The sequence below is a fragment of the Aphanomyces astaci genome, assembly GCF_000520075.1.
Source record: "Aphanomyces astaci strain APO3 unplaced genomic scaffold supercont1.2, whole genome shotgun sequence".
NCBI classification, from domain to species: domain Eukaryota; phylum Oomycota; class Saprolegniomycetes; order Saprolegniales; family Verrucalvaceae; genus Aphanomyces; species Aphanomyces astaci.
In genome coordinates, this window is record NW_009798265.1 from 858567 (window position 1) to 875328 (window position 16762).

A 16762-nucleotide genomic window follows, 5' to 3' on the forward strand; every position below is an offset into this window, starting at 1 on the left:
ACAAGCATAAGCATGGTCAGGACCACCGGTGCACATCACACATCAGCTCACAACGGGGTCACGCACACGACGACACGGACGTACGGTGCAAAAGAGTATCACACGAAGCATGGCGGCGAAGCTCGTGGGTGCGTCCACGTCTAAAATGTACGCGATGGAGGTGACAATTATCGCGCCAACCACCACAATCACTGACGACCCCGCCATGATCCTAGCCGCTTCTTGGAAGTCCGAGTCTGTGTTGTGAATGAGAAAGGACACGTATGTAGGTGATCCATGTTAAACAGAAGATAACAACGAGGCAGTGCTCACGGACGTTTCTGCTAAACTAACTAGTCGTTGGGTATTGGAGGGATCATGTGTGTCTACGTCCTCGTGTCAGGAGGGACGCCCACCGACGTGTGTGCGCCATCTCCATCACATGGCCGCGTCCTTGGGGCTCTCAGTCACGTTCGCTGATGACATCCTCGTCAAGTCGCTTCAAGTGTACTTGTTATTTCTCGCCAGCGACGACCGGAAAAAGGACACTGGGGAAAAAGGTCAAAGTGACATTGGGGAAAAAGGTCAAACTGTACTTCGTCATCATTGACATCGACATGGGTACTACTCAATGGATGATGATTACGTCATGGTGACAACTCAAGGCGACATGCAGGCTTGGTCGTGGGGGGACGGCTTTCCTTATAGTCAGGTCTCGGTCGCCACCGCCGCGGAGTTCGACGGCACGGTGGGCCAACTCACGTGCTTGTCTTCGAAGTTCAACTTCAACGACATGACCATGTTGGTCAAAGCGCTCGTCCTCATCGGGGGGCTGTCGGACGACAGTTGGCTTTTCGAGGTTTTCCCGCCGGGGGGCTTCGTGACGGTGGACTTAGTCTTACCCGCCGACGTGACCCACATTTCGGCATCACCATACACGCAATCACAAACAACTACAGGAATAAAGTGATATGCGTGTCCGAGGTTCCATTGTACACTCAATGTAGGACGTTGCATATGTACCATGCCCAGCAGCAGCATATCATATAACTCATGGCTGTGGACAAGCCCCACGCACGCACGAGACCGTCGAACTTGGTGACAGGGGTGACTGTGGTTATGGCTCTGGGGCCCGGTGATCTTTTTCATGGTTTTCTTGTTGAACATCAAGTACACTTGCAATCACTTGATCATGATTGCACAAAGATCATCGAGAACGACAGCGAGTCCGGCAGTGGCTAGCTCCCACACAGCCAGTCCGTGGGCTGAACACAGCGTCCATACACAGCACCATACCATGCCTCCGATTACAATGAGCAGCAATTGGCACCGCGTGATCACTGGTGTGTTTCGAAATGACACGATCAACACAGAACAAACAAGCAGAAACGCAAGTCAGCATCGTGATGCCTTGGAACGCCTAGATTTAATTGGCGTGAGCGAGTACACAACACGAAAGAGGGGAGTACCGCGGAGATGGTCGTGGGCATGTCGTCGAGCACAGGACTGATGTCGGAGGGGGCAAAGGGATGCCGCCTGTGCACTCGGAACTCGCGCCGTTGTCGGCCACCTTCCACAAGAACGTCACTTGACGTCGCGAGTGTTTGTCGCAGTCGGTGATCGTGTAGTTGTAATGCAATTGATCGCATGGAGGTGGCGTCGCCAGCCAGTATTTCTACTTACTCGTGACGAGGGGCCGGCGATGATTTTGCCGCCGCCGAAACGTACTGCTGGGACACGTTGTCCGGACCTGTCTCCTTCCACTTTGCCGTTGCGGGCATGCGCGATCGTGTACTTGACGCGTGTGATGGATGGAGCAGAGCGGAAGGTGATCAACCCAGTCACTCCACGTCCGGAAGTTGGCTTGGACCCACTGGCATGCCGTCGCAAAGACCGCGTTGACCAGCGATTGCTTTTCCGGTTCACAGAGTCATCCCTCGCCCGGTGATTTGACACCGGATGCTACTGGTGCAGGTGCACTCGTCCATGCGTTCAAGAAATGTCTACATGAGCGGCGCGTTTATAAATCCACGCGGTTCAGCGTTTCCATGCCCTATCTACGTCGAGGGTACTTATGAGAGTGTCATGTCGGTAAAGTGCAAACTCACGTGAGGACCCCGTACGACCCCCTCGCGAGGGCGACGGGTTCAGGGTGCATGGGGGCGAATGCCACGCGCGCAAACTTGGCGACATTGTCAAAATGGAAAACGCCAGGTTCAAAGTGGTAAAACAGAACCGAGCGTTACGTTTCCTCGTGTCCACCACGTACTAGTGCTACCCCCCAAAGCAATAGTACGCTGGAATGCGGCAGTTGACCACGAGCGATTGGACGTATCCCGGGTCCACATCATCACCACAAGTACCCTGTTCTTACCTACATCTCCCGTTCATGTCATGGATCTGTATATATCCTTGTACTTAGAGCTTCGGCGGCGTCATTCTTGGCACACCCGTTTTTATACCCCATAGTGCCATCAAGGCAATTGGCTGGCCGAGCGAGGCGCATGTGATTGAGCGTTTGCTGGATCAAGTAAAAGCCCTCGGGCTCGTGCCTTGGATGTACTGTACATACTCACGCCAGAATTCAGCCGAGTACGACGGTGCAAACACAATTGAGCCAACGATTCGGGATCGACACGAACCACAGGACGTATTGCCTCTCAACGCAGTTCCAACGTTGCTCTGCAACCACACTTGTCTGTGAACATGAAAGAGAATGGTTGTCGTTTTTTGGTACTGGGAGTAGTTCGTACTGATTCCGCCATCTGTGCCTCGGGTTTGTGGGTCTAGCCCCTCCCGACGAAGCGATGGTTGATGTTCACAAGCAAGTTTGTCGAGTGGTACAGCCCTGGTTCTGACTGCCTGACTGCGAGCAGTCACTTTTGCTGTGATTGGTGCGATTTGAAACGGTGAACAGGTCAGTATTGAAAGGGAATTTCCTGCGTTTAAGAGATTGTGTGGAATGGTGAAAAAACCACACAAAGGAATTGGTTTTTCCTTTCTGATTGGCTGAATTTTGAGCCTCACGACCACAAAATGTTTGGTGTCTTTACTCAACAACTAACTTGATTGGTTAAAATGTATTATTTTGGCCAATCCGAGTTCGTTAAAATCACCACGTGGAGGGTTCCCTCGATAAAAAGCCTGGTCTGAGGTTTGAAGGCCAGGCCACCTTGGATATTTCCCCCACCAGTCAACAACAATGGTGCGCCTCCTTCATGTCCTGCGTCCGCTCATGAGCGTCATCCCTGACATCACCACGCCCGACCGCCGCATCCCCTTCCGCGAAAAGGTCGTGTGGACCGTCGTGGTGCTTCTCATCTTCCTCGTGTGCTCCCAATTGCCGCTGTACGGCGTCAAGAACAACTCCGCCAGCGACTCGCTATACTGGATGCGCGCCATCTTGGCGTCGAACCGTGGCACGTTGATGGAACTCGGCGTCGGTCCCATCGTGTCGTCAGGGCTCATTTTGCAATTGCTGGCCGGCTCCGGTCTGCTTGAAGTTGACCAAAACAGCAAGGAAGACCGTGCGTTGTTCAGCGGCGCGCAAAAGCTGATCGGAGTGTTCATCACGCTGGCTCAAGCGACCGCGTATGTCTTTGCTGGCATGTACGGCAGTGTGGGCGAGATTGGCGCCGCGAACGCCATCTTGATCATCGTGCAGCTGTTCTTTGCCGGTTTGGTCGTGATTGCGCTCGACGAAGTGTTGCAAAAGGGCTACGGGTTTGGCTCGGGCGTGTCGCTCTTCATTGCGACCAACGTGTGCCAAAACATCGTGTGGGACACATTCTCCCCCGTGTCCATCACGACCGGCCGCGGCACCGAGTTCCACGGCGCCGCGATTGCGTTCTTCCACGTGTTGTTCTCGCGCGAGAACAAGCTCAACGCCATCAAGGAAGCATTGTACCGCCAGAACCTCCCCAACATCACCAACGTGCTGTCGACCATCCTCATGTTCGTGCTCATCACGTACGTCCATGGCTTCCGCATCGACCTCCCCATCAAGTACGCAAAATTCCGCGCACAACAAGGCGCGTTCCCCGTCAAATTGTTTTACACGTCCAACATGCCCATCATCTTGCAAACGGCCCTCGTCTCCAACTTTTACTTTGCGTCTCAATTGCTCTTCAAGAAGTTTGGCGACAACTTTTTGATCCGCCTCGTCGGGGTGTGGGCCGACGTCGAAGGCACCACCGGCGCCATCCCCGTCAGCGGCTTGGCCTACTACATCTCGGCGCCTGGCAGCGCCGCCGCCATCTTGTACGACCCTATCCGCGCCCTCGTGTACGTGGCGTTCGTGCTCGGCTCGTCGGCGTTCTTTGCCAGCGTGTGGATCGAAATCTCGGGGTCGTCGTCGCGGGACGTTGCTAAGCAGCTTCGCGACCAACAAATGGTCATGAAGGGCCACCGCGACACGTCGCTCGTGCACGTGCTCAACCGCTACATCCCCGTGGCCGCGACCTTTGGCGGCGTCGCCGTCGGCGCGTTGGTGATCGTGTCCGACTTTTTGGGCGCCATCGGCTCGGGCACCGGCGTGCTCTTGGCCGTGACCATCATCTACCAGTACTTTGAAGCGTTTGCACGGGAACAAGCCGACCTGCAGTCGTTGCTGGGCTTCTCATAGACGACCAAGAACAGGTTGTTCGTTTCCATGATGACAGACACCTCACGCGACAGTCTAGATTGTGTGAAAAACCAACATAGTATACAATAATGCCACTACTTCATTCAAATCTGTCGAGGTTTCAGGGTCCTCCTCGCTGTAGTTTTTGCTATCGATCGCGTGGAAGGCTGATAGTGGTGCTTCGTAGCCCCATCATAGCCACGCCATAGTCTGGCGGGGGCGACGGCGGGCGATGCTGGTCGTCGCGGGGCTTGGACAGATTGTCCGCCGCGTTTTCGTCGGTGGGGTACGCTGGGGGTGGGGAGCGGGGGCGGCGTAAAATGACTTGTCGTCGGCATGTCATTTGTTGTTTTTGCCGGAGGAGCCATTGCGGCTGTGCTTGTGGTGAGGTAGGCGGCGCCATGATTTGTGTCCTGGGTGGTTTGATTTGAATCGATTGTTGGGGGCATCGAGGGGAGCCGATGCAGGCTGCAAGGCCACTGCGGGGTCTCTACACACATCGTTCGTCCACCTGAAAAACTTCAACCGACAGGTCGTCGACCTACCCGAAGCGCTGCCGCAGACTTGAGCGCTCGTTGTAGGCTGGGGGATTGAGCCAACATCTGGCTTGTGCGAACGGGGCCGTGGAGGTTGGCGCTGTGGCATCGAGGGTTGGTCAAGGTCTTGTTGCGTGGCGAGTGTACTTTTAGCTCCACTTGGGCCATAGTAGCCGGGTCGACCACAAACTGAAGCTTGTCTAGGCTGCGTTGTCGACTCAGCCCTGACCGCTTGACGGCGGCAGCAATCGCGTCTGCGGACGGGGGGGTCTTGAGCTGGACATGGGCCAGGGCGAGGGGGGACGATTGGTGCAGTTGTCGCAACACCGCCAAAAACGGATGGTTCCCGTGCATGGTGTCGTGGAATTTTTGCTGTGTTTTGTCGTCTAGCTGCTTTCGAATGGCGTCGCGGTGGGCCTTGTCGCTGGCCACGAGCTGCTTTTGCCTCAACCGCCAATGTTCGTCCCTACTTGGCTCATTATGACCCAACGCTTAGATAAGCCAACCAACCGTCCAGCCAAATCCTTCACCAACGTGGGCGTGTTGCTGGTCAAGATCAGCGTGAATGCGTCCCCCGCGGCAATCTAGCAAGATGTATCGTCAAGGGTTGTCAACTGAATAAACTGAAGGAAGGGTACCTGAAACACTGGACAACCCAAGACCGACCGAACCAGCTGCGGCAACGTGTAAATGTGAGGAAAGGGGCCCAGGCCACACTGACCCTGCTCCCCGTTTCCCCACGCATACAACAACCGATCGTCGGAAATGGCCAGCTACGTCTAAGGTTTGAACAGATAGATTATAATGGTGGAGGGGTCGGACCGAATGGAATTTGCCCAGCACGACATGATGCACTCTGACTTTTCGGAAAAACACTACTTCCACAGGGTACGCGCGGTCGCGGCAGTCGCCTACACCCAACTGCCCGAACGTGTTGGCCCCGAACGCCAGCACATCGTACTGGTCCGTCAAGCACATGGTATGGGCCCCGCCGCACGCCACCCAACTGCACAACTTTCCCTTCAAATCCACCTACAAAACACGATCAGCAAAAGTTCATCGTCCTCACGAAGTAGGATGCGATTTTACTCGCTCAAAAGTACACCCGCAGTCGTCCAGCGCTTTCATGCGACCCAATCGGCCATTCTCACACCATCCCGCCGTGACCAGCTCGCCAGAATTGAGCACCACTGCCGAGTGCATGTCCCCACAAGCGACCTAGCACAAACGAACAACGGCAAAGTGAATAAACTCCGATTACGACCCCGTCTCATGTACTTGAAACACAGACTGCCCCCGCAACGACACGACTTCTTTAGGCCCGTCGACGTTGTCTCGGTTGCCGTGCCCGAGGGCCCCGGACTTGCCGTAACCCCAAGACACGACCGCACCCGTGTCCAGCAACGCCATCGTGTGCTTCAACCCACACGCCATCTGAGACAAAGTTGGACATACACTTTGACACAATATGTAGAATTGTCTTGCTCGTACGTGGATGATTTTATGCCCCAGTGGCCACGGAAGCTACCACTTTTGAGGTGAATTCCATCGAAACCAACAGCAACGTACACATTTGGGTAAATCCAGGGAGGGCAGCTGCCGCGACGACATTCCTTCAAACGAGGCAGGGGGGAGAATTGATGAGTCATGTATATACTTTCTGACTTACCTAATTGGCCGCTGTCGTTGTCGCCCCATGTCAACACTTCGCCGTCGTCCGTGATCACAACCGTGTGAGCTGCCCCGCACGCGACTCCAAACAGCTTGGAGTGCAGGCGACCATCCACGTCAATGCCGTTCCAAACTCCTGGTTTCGCCATCGACCGACGGGACCCTAACCCTACAACACCAATCGCACACGTCCATATTCATTCAAGCAAGGCTCCAGAAGGCTACATAGCATGTGGTGGCCACGGCGCACCTAACTGGCCTCGACTCGAGTCGCTACACGAAACGTCACAGTGATAACTTGATATGTTGTCAATCTCTGAACGCACCCAAACGCAAACAGGCGTCCGTTGGCATCGAGCACAATCGCGTGGTGGCTGCCGCAAGCGATTTCACTGAGCATGGTCACATGGACGCTGTCACAGAGCGATGTGGATCGGGCAGACGTCCCCTTCCGATGGCCAGAGGTCGTCTTTCGGCCGTTCAAGTACAAGTGGCAAAAGCTCACGTCGCCAAACTCGTAGCGAGGGTCCAACGTGTCCTGCCCAAGAGTGCCGTACGCGGCTGATGCAAACATTCACTCTGGTGAAAAGTGGAACCAGGTAGTAGGGACACGAGGTACCGTCGCCAGTGGACATGAGGTACTTGCCGCCGCCGTGGAAGATGGCGACGGTCAGTATCTTTGGCTCGTGCATGACGCTGTAGCCACAAAATGACGGGTCGATGCTCTGGACCGAGTGCTCCAATGTCATGGGGGCCCTCGTGTCCTGGTCGAATGCGATGAGGATGTGCATGTCACGTACAGTATGCACGTACGTCGTCGGTCTCGTGGAGCACACTGACTCGGAAGAACTGCGGCAGATGCGCATCTTCCGGGTTGAACTTGATCACGGGCGGATAAATCCGCAGCGTATGCGCATTAGTCATGGGCGACACGATGATGGGGTGGGTAGGAGGTGTCGTGAACTGGAAATGCACCGAGTAAAACCCGGACGACCCGCCCTCCACGACCTTGAGCGTATCCGACGAGTACCTCGCCGTGACGGTGGGTTTAGCCTTTGCCGTGTTCGATTTGGACACGTAAGACACTGCAGACCCTCGTCGAGGAGTGTTATATGCATTCGGGTTCACAGGCACGAGGACGGATTGCCGACGTCGGTGTCGGACGGCGCTCATAATTGTCCGCTGAACCGGCACGCTCCACCGTTTTCCGGACGGTTACACAGCAAACTTATGTTGACCGTCCTCTCCATCATTAATGCAGGATATACACGCGTGTCATGCAGCATCGGAAGAGAGCAACACGAACGACCTGGCCAAGGGCTGCTCTGTGTGACTTCACGACGTTTGGCCAACTTGAAGGGGCCGTTGATACTAGTACACCGGATACACTGTACGAGTTTATCCGAAAGGTTTCCTGGTATCAGTCAGTTTTGTTGCGATGAACGAGGAATACATCCGAAACGCGGTGAACCATCGCCTGATTCCGCTTCCTGTGGACATGGACGACATCCATGCGGAGTACATGGAGAGACCTCTGGAAGTGGATCACATGAGCATGAGCAATCTGAAGAAGACGCTGGACGCACTCGCCCTCAAGCACGGGTTTGTGGTCAAGCAAATGTACCGCACCACGTCCAACGCCAAGTGGGCTTGCCGACCCAAACTCAAAGCGGCGCAACAAGAAGAAGAGCGCACGGACACTGCATGTACATTTTCAGTGAACGCAAATGTGCGCAAGGCTGGCGGCGTCTACATCACGAGCATGAACTTGAACCACAACCATGCCTTGCTCACCGATGTGGACGACGCCGTGGACTTGTCCTCCATCGACGCCCAAGTCCAGGTGCAGATACACCCATGAGATTCTTTAAATGGTGTGGGATTCATCAAACAACTCTAGGAGCTCGATACAACCCGTGGAGATGCTGTTCCTCGTAGCAAGCGACCGCATGACAGTGCTTCTCCAGACGACGCCCATGGCGGCGGCAATTCTTCATCTTCTTCCTCGTGGACACGAAACATCGTTCGACATCGTGCCTCGTCCAGTGGGTTCTGGGGAGACGCACGGTGGTACGACCTCCAGCTCACGCGGCGCCTCCCCCTTGTCCCTCGCATGTTGGATGAAATGATCTTCGCGTTGCCACCGGTGGGCCCTTCGCATCGTGTGGCCGATTTGTGCGCTGGAAGCGGCGCCTGCTCCGAGAAGGTCCTCGCGGCGTACCCCGACGTGGAGCTGGTGTTGTTTGACAACGCCAAAGACCGCCTCGACATGGCCGTCCAGAGATTGCGGGCTTCCTCCCGCTCGGTCAGCTTTGTCGTCGCGGACCTGAACAAACTGTCCATCTTGCGCAAGGCGCCTTTCGACGTCATCGTCGCCTCCTTGGCGGTGCATGTGCTTGTGGAGCGCCCGCCGCATTACGAAGCGCCTTCGTCCGCGGGGCCGCAACGCGATAACGAAGCCGACCACAAGCGCATCTTCCAGCTCATGTTCAACTCTCTGCGCCCGAATGGCCACGTCATTCTGGGCGACCACGTGGGCCAAGCCGCCTTGTTTGCGCAACTCAAGTGGATGGAAGAGGTCGGGTTTGTCGATGTCGACTGTGCGTGGCGCCAGGACGATTTCTTTGTGATCGGCGGCCGGCGCCCATCGTGCCCGTCTTCAATTTCTGACGGTCAGTTGTTGCTTTGAGGGGCGGGGTCAGCCGTGGTGACACCATCGTCCCCCTCCTCGTCCCCCTCGGCGGCCACAGTCTGGAGCTGAAACAGCGAGTCGTCGTCGATGGAGATGGCCACGCTGTCTGTGGGGTGGCAGCAGCACCGGTAGACGCAGTACACACAGCACAAGGTCGTGGAGAAAACACAAAGCACCAGCAGCACCACGACGGCGAATGTGATGGCCAGGAGCGTGTCGGCCGTGGTCGGGAATGGATTCCAAGATGAGGCAGGGAGGCACGAGCAAGTAAACAACCCGACGTCACAAGGCACGTCGAGGGGACAGCAGCATGCGGATTGGTTGCCGGGTTGCTGGAGAACTTGCTCGGGGCGGGTAAACACACCACAAAAGACACCTGGTCGTTCGTTGTTGACGGCGAATTCACAGTTGTTATGCTCTGCGCATGCCTTGCATCCATCCAAGTCAATCGTTGTCTTCTGGGCTTTTACAAAGGCACACATCATAGCGCTAGCCAAGCAAGCCCGAGGCATGTGGAAGCAATCCCTGGGCATTATTGGGGCTATTTTTGTCCACAATAGCAACGCCCAAGGCGCAACAAACTATTAACAGTTAGCAGCAACACGCGCCTTCGTTTCCATTGGAATCACATGAGAATAATGTCGTACCAGTCGCAGGTTCTAGGCCATACAAAGTCTATCGTTATCCCTAGGAACGTACTTCATCGTGAAAGTGGACTGAAAGCACTGGTTTTTGCAAATACGAACTTGCCTGTCATACAAGGGAGAGTACATACATTGCGCTTCAGTTACGTCAACCCACGTGTAACCGTCGCAGACATTTCACGTCGTGGTGAATGTGCGGTATATATGGGGCTTTTGGATGACTACTATCGCGAGGTCACGGCACTGGACCACCGTCACCCGTACGAGCGCTTGCTGTCTTTGGAGTCAACATTGACGCAGGTTGGTTAGACAAGCGCGAGGGCGGCAGTCCAAGAAGCAGCAGCGCCGCCGCCCCGTTCCCTTGCTGGACAAACTGGACGAGCTGCCCGTGGCCAGACCTCAAACCCACGCGGTAGCAAGGCATCCAGTGGCGAAAATCAAAGAAGCCAAGCGCCGAGGCCTGACGACTGCCGCCGCCCCTCGCACTAGAGCCCCGAACCAAGACAACAACAACCCCCACAACGATACCTCCGTGGACGACCCAAATGATAAATCCGTGCGCTTTAAACTCGCGTGGCGGTTCGGACTTATTTCCAGTGGAATCCTTCGACAATAATGTGACGATCTTGGTGGGAATTGACTAGAAACCACGTCGCGACCTCACCAGTGAAGAAAGCCACAACCCACGTCGCGGTGGTAGCGAATAGCGGGGTGGCGTCCCTTGCAACCATCGATGCGCCGATCCCGTTCTTCCCGGTACAATTGCTGCAACAAGTGCACGTGAATCTGTCCATGTGGACACTTGTGGCCACCGACACGGCGTTTCTGAAAATCGCCGCCCACAACAACCGATTACGGAACCTTCAATCCAGTACAATACAGCGATTTTGATTCACTTTGGATGACTATGGCCTGGGATGAGACTACGATCGATAGACGCGTTTGCAATGGACAAAATGAAAGCCCAACCCAATTACCAAGGGTTCACGAGAAGCATCGTCGCGGCCGGCATCGAGGCGCTGACGGACGTGGGTCTCATGGCGGTGGCCAAGGCGGTAGAGGCCCTGGAATGCTTGGACATTGCACATGCCACCAAGGTCGCCCCACATTCTTCTGCCCAAGCGACTACTGCGATTCTTTTAACGAGGATTGACAGGTGACCGACGCGGGCATGAGGACATTGGCGCTGCACTGCACCAAACTCACAAGCCTCAACATCTCGGGCTGCACAGGCATCGCGGGCGCGGGACTGGGAGCTGTGAGCGACCACTGCCATAGCATGCAGCGTAAAACATGCCCGAGTGTACGATCGGTTTACACGAACAAAAAAATGCATGTAGGCCTCGCGCTGGCCGAGTGTGCGCATTTGGAAGACTGGGTGCTGGTTCGGGCGTTTTATAACTTTGAGCGACTCACCCACGTCAACTTGTCGGCTTGTGTCCAGGTCAAAACACTTCAAACTGGGTGCCGTGAAGGTGTAGTTGCGAACAAAGATGTTGTAGATCACAGACAACATGATCAAGGCCATGGCGCTGCGGTGCCGTTACTTGATCGAGTTGGACCTGTCGTCGTGCCCCCAGGTAGACAAACTCCACAGTCACGTCAACGGTCTAAACATTGAAAATGCAATTTGAAAAGTTGACAGATACTGGCATCGTGTATCTGGCTGAGCACTGCGTGGCGCTGGAGCGACTGAGTTTGGCGTCCATCAAGGCCCAATTCAACGAACGCATCACGGACTTGGCCTTGTTGAGCTGCGGGGAGCATTGCCCTCGATTGCAGGTCGGTTGTCAGCTACGAGGACATTTAATTTACCCGGGCTTCGGTTGTGATATGGTGGCAGTTGGTGAATGTGTCAGGGTGCACGTTCGTCTCAGACATAGGGGTTCGGTGGCTGGCGGAGGGTTGCCCTGCCCTCACCAGCCTCGACATGACCCACTGCTTAAAACTCACGGATGTGGCGATGCGCGCCTTGGGCAGCCTCACCCCCCACCTCCAAACTCTGTACCTGGGCCACGCCAAGAACATCTCGGATGTCGGGCTCCGGTTCCTTTCAGACGGATGCCCCCGTCTGTCACTGCTGCATCTCAAACAACTTTATTTGGTATCGGACGGCGTCAAGCGTGAGTTCGGTCTCGAAGGGCTCCAAGCGGTGGCGCAGTCGTGTCGAGGTGAGCGATCATTCAATTCACAATTTCTGTTGTAGTGGACAGTCTCTCTCACAACAGTCGTATTTGGTTGTCGCTAGCCCTCACGGATTTAGACGTGTCGGGGTGCTTTCAAATCGTCGAGGTGCGAAGGAAACCCTACACTTGTGGTCCATATAACTAACCACATACGTAGCGATCTCTTCATAGCATTGGGACCCACTGCACGTCCCTCAAGAAGATCAACCTGCGCGGATGTGTCAGCGCCACCTCCGTGGGCCTGTCGTACGTTCTTCAAGGGTGTGCGTCGCTCGTGCATGTCAACTTTACCGCCATCGAGCAATGCACCAACGCAGTCGTGCAAGAAATCGCCAAGTGCTGTGCTGCTCTCAAGGAGCTCATCCTTGCGCAATGCGTTCGCGTCACCGACAGCGGACTTCGGTACTTGCATCGACTGTCCAACCAATTGGTCGTGCTCAATCTTTCCGGTGGGTCTACTCTCTAACTGATTGGCAATTCTAAGTCGGATATACCCGATCGAAGGCTGTACTCAGATCACAGACGTGGGACTGTCGGCGTTCGTGTCGTCGTTTCGATCGACGTCGTCGGCGTTGCAGCAACTCATTCTCAACGGATGTCCATTGGTCACGGAGGACTTTATGAATCGCGCGGCGCTCACGTGTCCACACTTGATTCGACTTAGTGTCTTGGTGCGCGCGCTCCACCCCCCTCTAACGATCTCACTTTGTCTATGAACAAATTCCATTAGTTCCACACAGTGAACATTTGGTTTTACGAAGACTTTTGCCTCATCCATAACGCTCATGTAGGGCTGTGGAATTTCCACGAGGGTGTTGTCGTCGTTGAAATCATCATGGAAATACACCGTGTTTCGATCATCCCAGTCCGAAATGGGATACTTTCCAACACATCGCGCCAAGGAGCGGCGGTACATGGATGAATCGGGGCAGCTGTGCCTCGCGGCGATCAAGATTCAGGTGCCTCCCGTTGATACTTCACGTCGATGACAAGTCTCCATAGAACGTATATCGCCTTCGAAAAGCGAGGCGGGATTTCGCGGTTCAAGAAGAGGTCGCCCTACGCCATCGTGTGGTCCGGCGGTTGCAAAGTCAATGGCGAGGCCGGCGCGCTCGAAAGCGGGCGGCTGTCAAACGGCTCGGCATGGACAAACGGCATCGAGCTGCCACTCAAATTCAGGTTTGTCATCTTCGGCTACTCAACATGGACACGATATATACAGTATGCTTGAGTTAGGTGTCTTGATGTGGTTTCGACTTGATATTGTTGCTGATGTTGTCGTATGAAGTGCTGCTTTCGACGGTACCGAACCAAGCAAACTGCGTTGCACGAGTACGAAGATTTGTTGCTCAAGCGCACGAAAGAGCTCGTGGTGGTCATTCAGCGACGGTGCGTGCTCCTCTGTTATGCCAGCTCAGCCATTCGTTTCACTGGTGGACCCTACCCCTAGGTACCGCGCAGTTCGAGGGGCCCGAGTAGCGCAAGTGGCCATGAAAGCCCAGAAACGGTGGACCAAGAAACGACACGAGGCGGCGACGAAAATGCAGCGCAGGTGGCGGGGCATCGACGGCCGGCGCAAGTTCAAACTCGCCAAGGCCATGCGCGAGGCGGACCGCCAAGAAGAAACAGCGTCAGCGACGCAACTACAAGTACGTTTGCTGAAATTGTTTTTTTCAGGAGTGCGAACTACGTATGAACGCGCTGTCTCAAACTGAACCGTCCTAGTCGTTGATGCGAGGTCGACAAGCTAGAAAGGTAGCAGCCGCAAGACGACAGGCCGAGCTTGACCGAGAAGTCCAGCGTCAGCACGCAGCGATTCGGCTGCAGTGCATGTATCGACAGCGCATCGCTCGGCGCAAGTTCCGCGCGCGGTTGGATCGGCTGGCGGAAACCTATCGCGCGGCGACCAAGATGCAATGCGCATGGCGGGCGCGTCAAGGCCGCAGTATCATGGGCGCCTTACGCATGGTGCGTTCCGAGCCATCCATTTTTTTGGATTTCTGGGCGATAGATGTTTATGGATTTCATGGCAGGCTCGTGACCGCCGCGAACACGAAGCGGCCGCGACGCTGGTGCAACTTCGCTGGAAGAAACGGGTGGCGTACAAGAGCCGCGTGTGGGAAGCCGAGATGCGGCGCAGTGGCAACGTGGCACGACGGGGGGCTGCCAGCCGGCTGCAGCTGTGGTGGCGCAATGTACTGGCCATTCGATGCGCGCGGGTATACATCACTTTGTCGGAATGGACGATCTTGGACCCATCACGGATATGCATTGGCATGTAGGCTGAAATGACAGCGCTACTAGAGATGAAAAAGCAAGACGACGCCATGTTGTTTTGGGCAGCGGGACTGGTGCAGAATCAATTCCGTCGACATCGTGCGCGGCATGTGTATGCCCAGCTACAATTGGCCCACGAGTGTCGATGGAAACAAGTGCTGGATGTGGACAACGCGCATGGCATGGGACACGGCGCCCCTTTTTACTACGTACAAACGTCCCACGCGACATGGTTGTTTTGAAGTTGTTGTTGGATTAGAACCAAATCAACAGCGACGTGCGATGGCGGATGCCCAGCGATGTGCTGTCGTTGGAGCGTCAACCTACGTGCAATCAATGCGGTACGCTCTACACTTGTCATCGACTATATTGAATGGTGGCTAGACGTTGACAGCACTGCGACGGTCGAGTGCAGCACCTGTGGCGAGTACTTTTGCCCCGAGGTAGATTCCATTCCCTATGTTATGGCGGTCGGTAGTTGATGGCGGATATTGCTTAGTGCTGTGCGCGCGTCCACGACCACGGTAAACGACAGCAGCACATTCGACGCCCAATGTACAACTACTACCACAAGCGCATCGAGTACGGCGACGGCGAGTTCCCGTCTGTGTGGCCCAGTGAAATTGACCAGGACCGCAACCGACCGTGGGATTTCATCAACCATGTTCCACTGGAAGGCTACGATGCGTTGGCAGCTTGGATCGCAGAAGAGGACATGCGACTGTACCTGCTGCGCCTGGCGTTGCAAAAGGCAGAACCAGTAGAAGTGCCCGAAGTGGTCGAGGAGGTTGTTCAAGTGGTCGAAGTCGTGAAGCCACCACGGGCATTCGACGAGGACTCGAGCGGCAACAAAATTGTCTTCAAACCCGTGGGCTGCACCACCTCCAGGCCGGACGAAGATGTTGCGTACCAAGTTAAGGTGGACGCACCCTCGGACTATTCCGACAAAGCTACCAAGAAGTCCAAGCGAAAGCGGCGACCGCTGGCTGCGCAAAAGAAGCTCCTCAATGCCGCGACCCCCAAAATCATCATGCCAGTAACACCAGCGTCCACAACAGACGCAGATGGTGCAGCATAAACTTTGAAACTGGTGGACGTTGTAACGTTAAAGGAAACGTAAAGTCATAGAAGGGCATGAACGAACGATGGAGAAGTCGCTGCGGCGATGGTGGTGGGAAGTCAATTACTTGCCAGCAAAGGCATTGTCGCTGGTGCCCATTGTGGTCCAGCGTCTGACGAGGATGTCAGCGTGGTGGCAACAATAGTGGTAGTTGGTGGCTGACATGAGGCAATCATAAAGTCGAGCGTTCGGCACCTACACCGATTGGGCAAGTCCGGTGACTGGGGTGTATTAAGGGCGCTTGTGCTCATGGGTTGCATACCCAACGTCTTTCGTTGTGTCTGCTCGGTCGCGGTGTACGATACGGCGGGATCTAACGTGAAGTTTCTGTCGGTCGGTGCAGTTTTGATATTCTGCCAAGCACCTGGCTAAAACACTAACGCTACAACGGGGAGTCGCACGGCTTGCTGCCTCCCAAGAGGTTGTTATTCAAATCGATGGATACGCTCGAGACAACCTTTCGTACAGTTTACGCAATGCAACAACACGATTGGTTGACCAAATACCTTCCACCCTATCCGATTGGCTATCAAATCGAACACGCCCCAAAGGTCACACAGCCTGCATGTAAGTCTTGTGAAAAGTCAAGTACTCATTCAAAGCTCATTTTCAATTCGGACGTCTTCTGTATACATCTTAGTGTGCGTCAATCCAATTCTGTCTTTGCGTACTTGCCACCATGAAACTCTCCAAAGTCGCATTGATTGGTCTTCTGTTTGTTGTCGCCCGAGTACAAGCCCAAGATGCCCTTCCTGCATCCAATGACACGCCCGTTGTTCACATCAACGACATCAATTCCTATGAAAGTTCATTAGAAAAACAAAACTCGGACACGTCCACACAAGGTGAAGTTGCCGCGGAGGCTGCCGTGGACGCCGGAGCCACAGAGCACCAAGCGGCCGAAATTGCTTACGCCATCGACAACGAAGGCGCCTCGGCTGCTTCCGCATCCATCGATGCCGGTTTGACCGACTCGCAAGCGGCCGACGTGATCACGGAAGTGGTGACTGCCTTCGAAGGCATTCCCCCCCAA

General features: G+C 55.0%; 7 protein-coding genes across 7 annotated transcripts; 5 read left to right on the forward strand and 2 right to left on the reverse strand.

The window, feature by feature from the left end:
• Positions 1-109: 109 nt before the first annotated feature.
• H257_01168 (hypothetical protein) lies at positions 110-949 on the forward strand (the record flags this gene model as incomplete). The annotated part of the gene is made up of 3 exons (XM_009824242.1): positions 110-238; positions 383-563; positions 645-949. The coding sequence occupies 3 exons, from the start codon at positions 110-112 to the stop codon at positions 947-949; spliced, it is 615 nt and encodes a 204-aa protein (XP_009822544.1).
• Positions 950-1405: 456 nt separating this feature from the next.
• Positions 1406-2137, reverse strand: H257_01169 (hypothetical protein; the record flags this gene model as incomplete). Its single annotated transcript, XM_009824243.1, has 3 exons — positions 1406-1654; positions 1708-1852; positions 2088-2137. 3 exons carry the CDS (start codon positions 2135-2137, stop codon positions 1406-1408), a joined length of 444 nt encoding a protein of 147 aa, XP_009822545.1.
• Positions 2138-2218: 81 nt separating this feature from the next.
• Positions 2219-2696, forward strand: H257_01170 (hypothetical protein). The gene is made up of 2 exons (XM_009824244.1): positions 2219-2338; positions 2402-2696. The coding sequence occupies exons 1-2, from the start codon at positions 2282-2284 to the stop codon at positions 2681-2683; spliced, it is 339 nt and encodes a 112-aa protein (XP_009822546.1). The 5' UTR covers positions 2219-2281; the 3' UTR covers positions 2684-2696.
• Positions 2697-3129: 433 nt separating this feature from the next.
• Positions 3130-4794, forward strand: H257_01171 (preprotein translocase, SecY subunit). The gene has a single exon (XM_009824245.1). It carries the CDS (start codon positions 3182-3184, stop codon positions 4601-4603), a length of 1422 nt encoding a protein of 473 aa, XP_009822547.1. The 5' UTR covers positions 3130-3181; the 3' UTR covers positions 4604-4794.
• On the reverse strand, positions 4042-8011 carry H257_01172 (hypothetical protein). Its single transcript, XM_009824246.1, has 14 exons — positions 7624-8011; positions 7430-7574; positions 7137-7371; positions 7061-7083; positions 6809-6979; positions 6709-6752; positions 6631-6663; positions 6418-6573; positions 6229-6357; positions 5962-6171; positions 5778-5912; positions 5650-5723; positions 5149-5605; positions 4042-5093 (listed from the first exon to the last, which is right to left on the reverse strand). The coding sequence occupies exons 1-14, from the start codon at positions 7981-7983 to the stop codon at positions 4752-4754; spliced, it is 2514 nt and encodes an 837-aa protein (XP_009822548.1). The 5' UTR covers positions 7984-8011; the 3' UTR covers positions 4042-4751.
• Positions 7407-10110, forward strand: H257_01173 (hypothetical protein). The gene is made up of 2 exons (XM_009824247.1): positions 7407-8653; positions 8711-10110. Exons 1-2 carry the CDS (start codon positions 8249-8251, stop codon positions 9497-9499), a joined length of 1194 nt encoding a protein of 397 aa, XP_009822549.1. The 5' UTR covers positions 7407-8248; the 3' UTR covers positions 9500-10110.
• A 240-nt stretch (positions 10111-10350) lies between these two features.
• On the forward strand, positions 10351-15852 carry H257_01174 (hypothetical protein; the record flags this gene model as incomplete). The annotated part of the gene is made up of 21 exons (XM_009824248.1): positions 10351-10406; positions 10456-10725; positions 10791-11017; positions 11083-11243; positions 11303-11432; positions 11487-11590; positions 11649-11726; positions 11785-11928; positions 11990-12317; positions 12395-12438; positions 12490-12781; positions 12837-13003; positions 13124-13291; positions 13335-13511; positions 13621-13721; positions 13783-13981; positions 14058-14300; positions 14366-14551; positions 14615-14950; positions 14994-15052; positions 15109-15852. The coding sequence occupies 19 exons, from the start codon at positions 10351-10353 to the stop codon at positions 14849-14851; spliced, it is 3312 nt and encodes a 1103-aa protein (XP_009822550.1). The 3' UTR covers positions 14852-14950; positions 14994-15052; positions 15109-15852.
• Positions 15853-16762: the final 910 nt, after the last annotated feature.

Bases quoted from the DNA above. Each gene is read 5' to 3' on its own strand.
- H257_01172 (XM_009824246.1), bottom strand. From the start codon at position 7,983: ATGAGCGCCGTCCGACACCGACGTCGGCAATCCGTCCTCGTGCCTGTG. The intron at 7,084-7,136 runs GTGCGTTCAGAG...CGTTTCGTGTAG, and splicing joins GGACGCCTGTTTGCGTTTGG to CGACTCGAGTCGAGGCCAGT. The intron at 6,358-6,417 runs GTACATGAGACG...CGTTTGTGCTAG, and splicing joins GGGGGCAGTCTGTGTTTCAA to GTCGCTTGTGGGGACATGCA.
- H257_01170 (XM_009824244.1), top strand. From the start codon at position 2,282: ATGCGGCAGTTGACCACGAGCGATTGGACGTATCCCGGGTCCACATCA. The intron at 2,339-2,401 runs GTACCCTGTTCT...CCTTGTACTTAG, and splicing joins GGTCCACATCATCACCACAA to AGCTTCGGCGGCGTCATTCT.
- H257_01173 (XM_009824247.1), top strand. From the start codon at position 8,249: ATGAACGAGGAATACATCCGAAACGCGGTGAACCATCGCCTGATTCCG. The intron at 8,654-8,710 runs GTGCAGATACAC...AAACAACTCTAG, and splicing joins CCATCGACGCCCAAGTCCAG to GAGCTCGATACAACCCGTGG.
- H257_01171 (XM_009824245.1), top strand. From the start codon at position 3,182: ATGGTGCGCCTCCTTCATGTCCTGCGTCCGCTCATGAGCGTCATCCCT.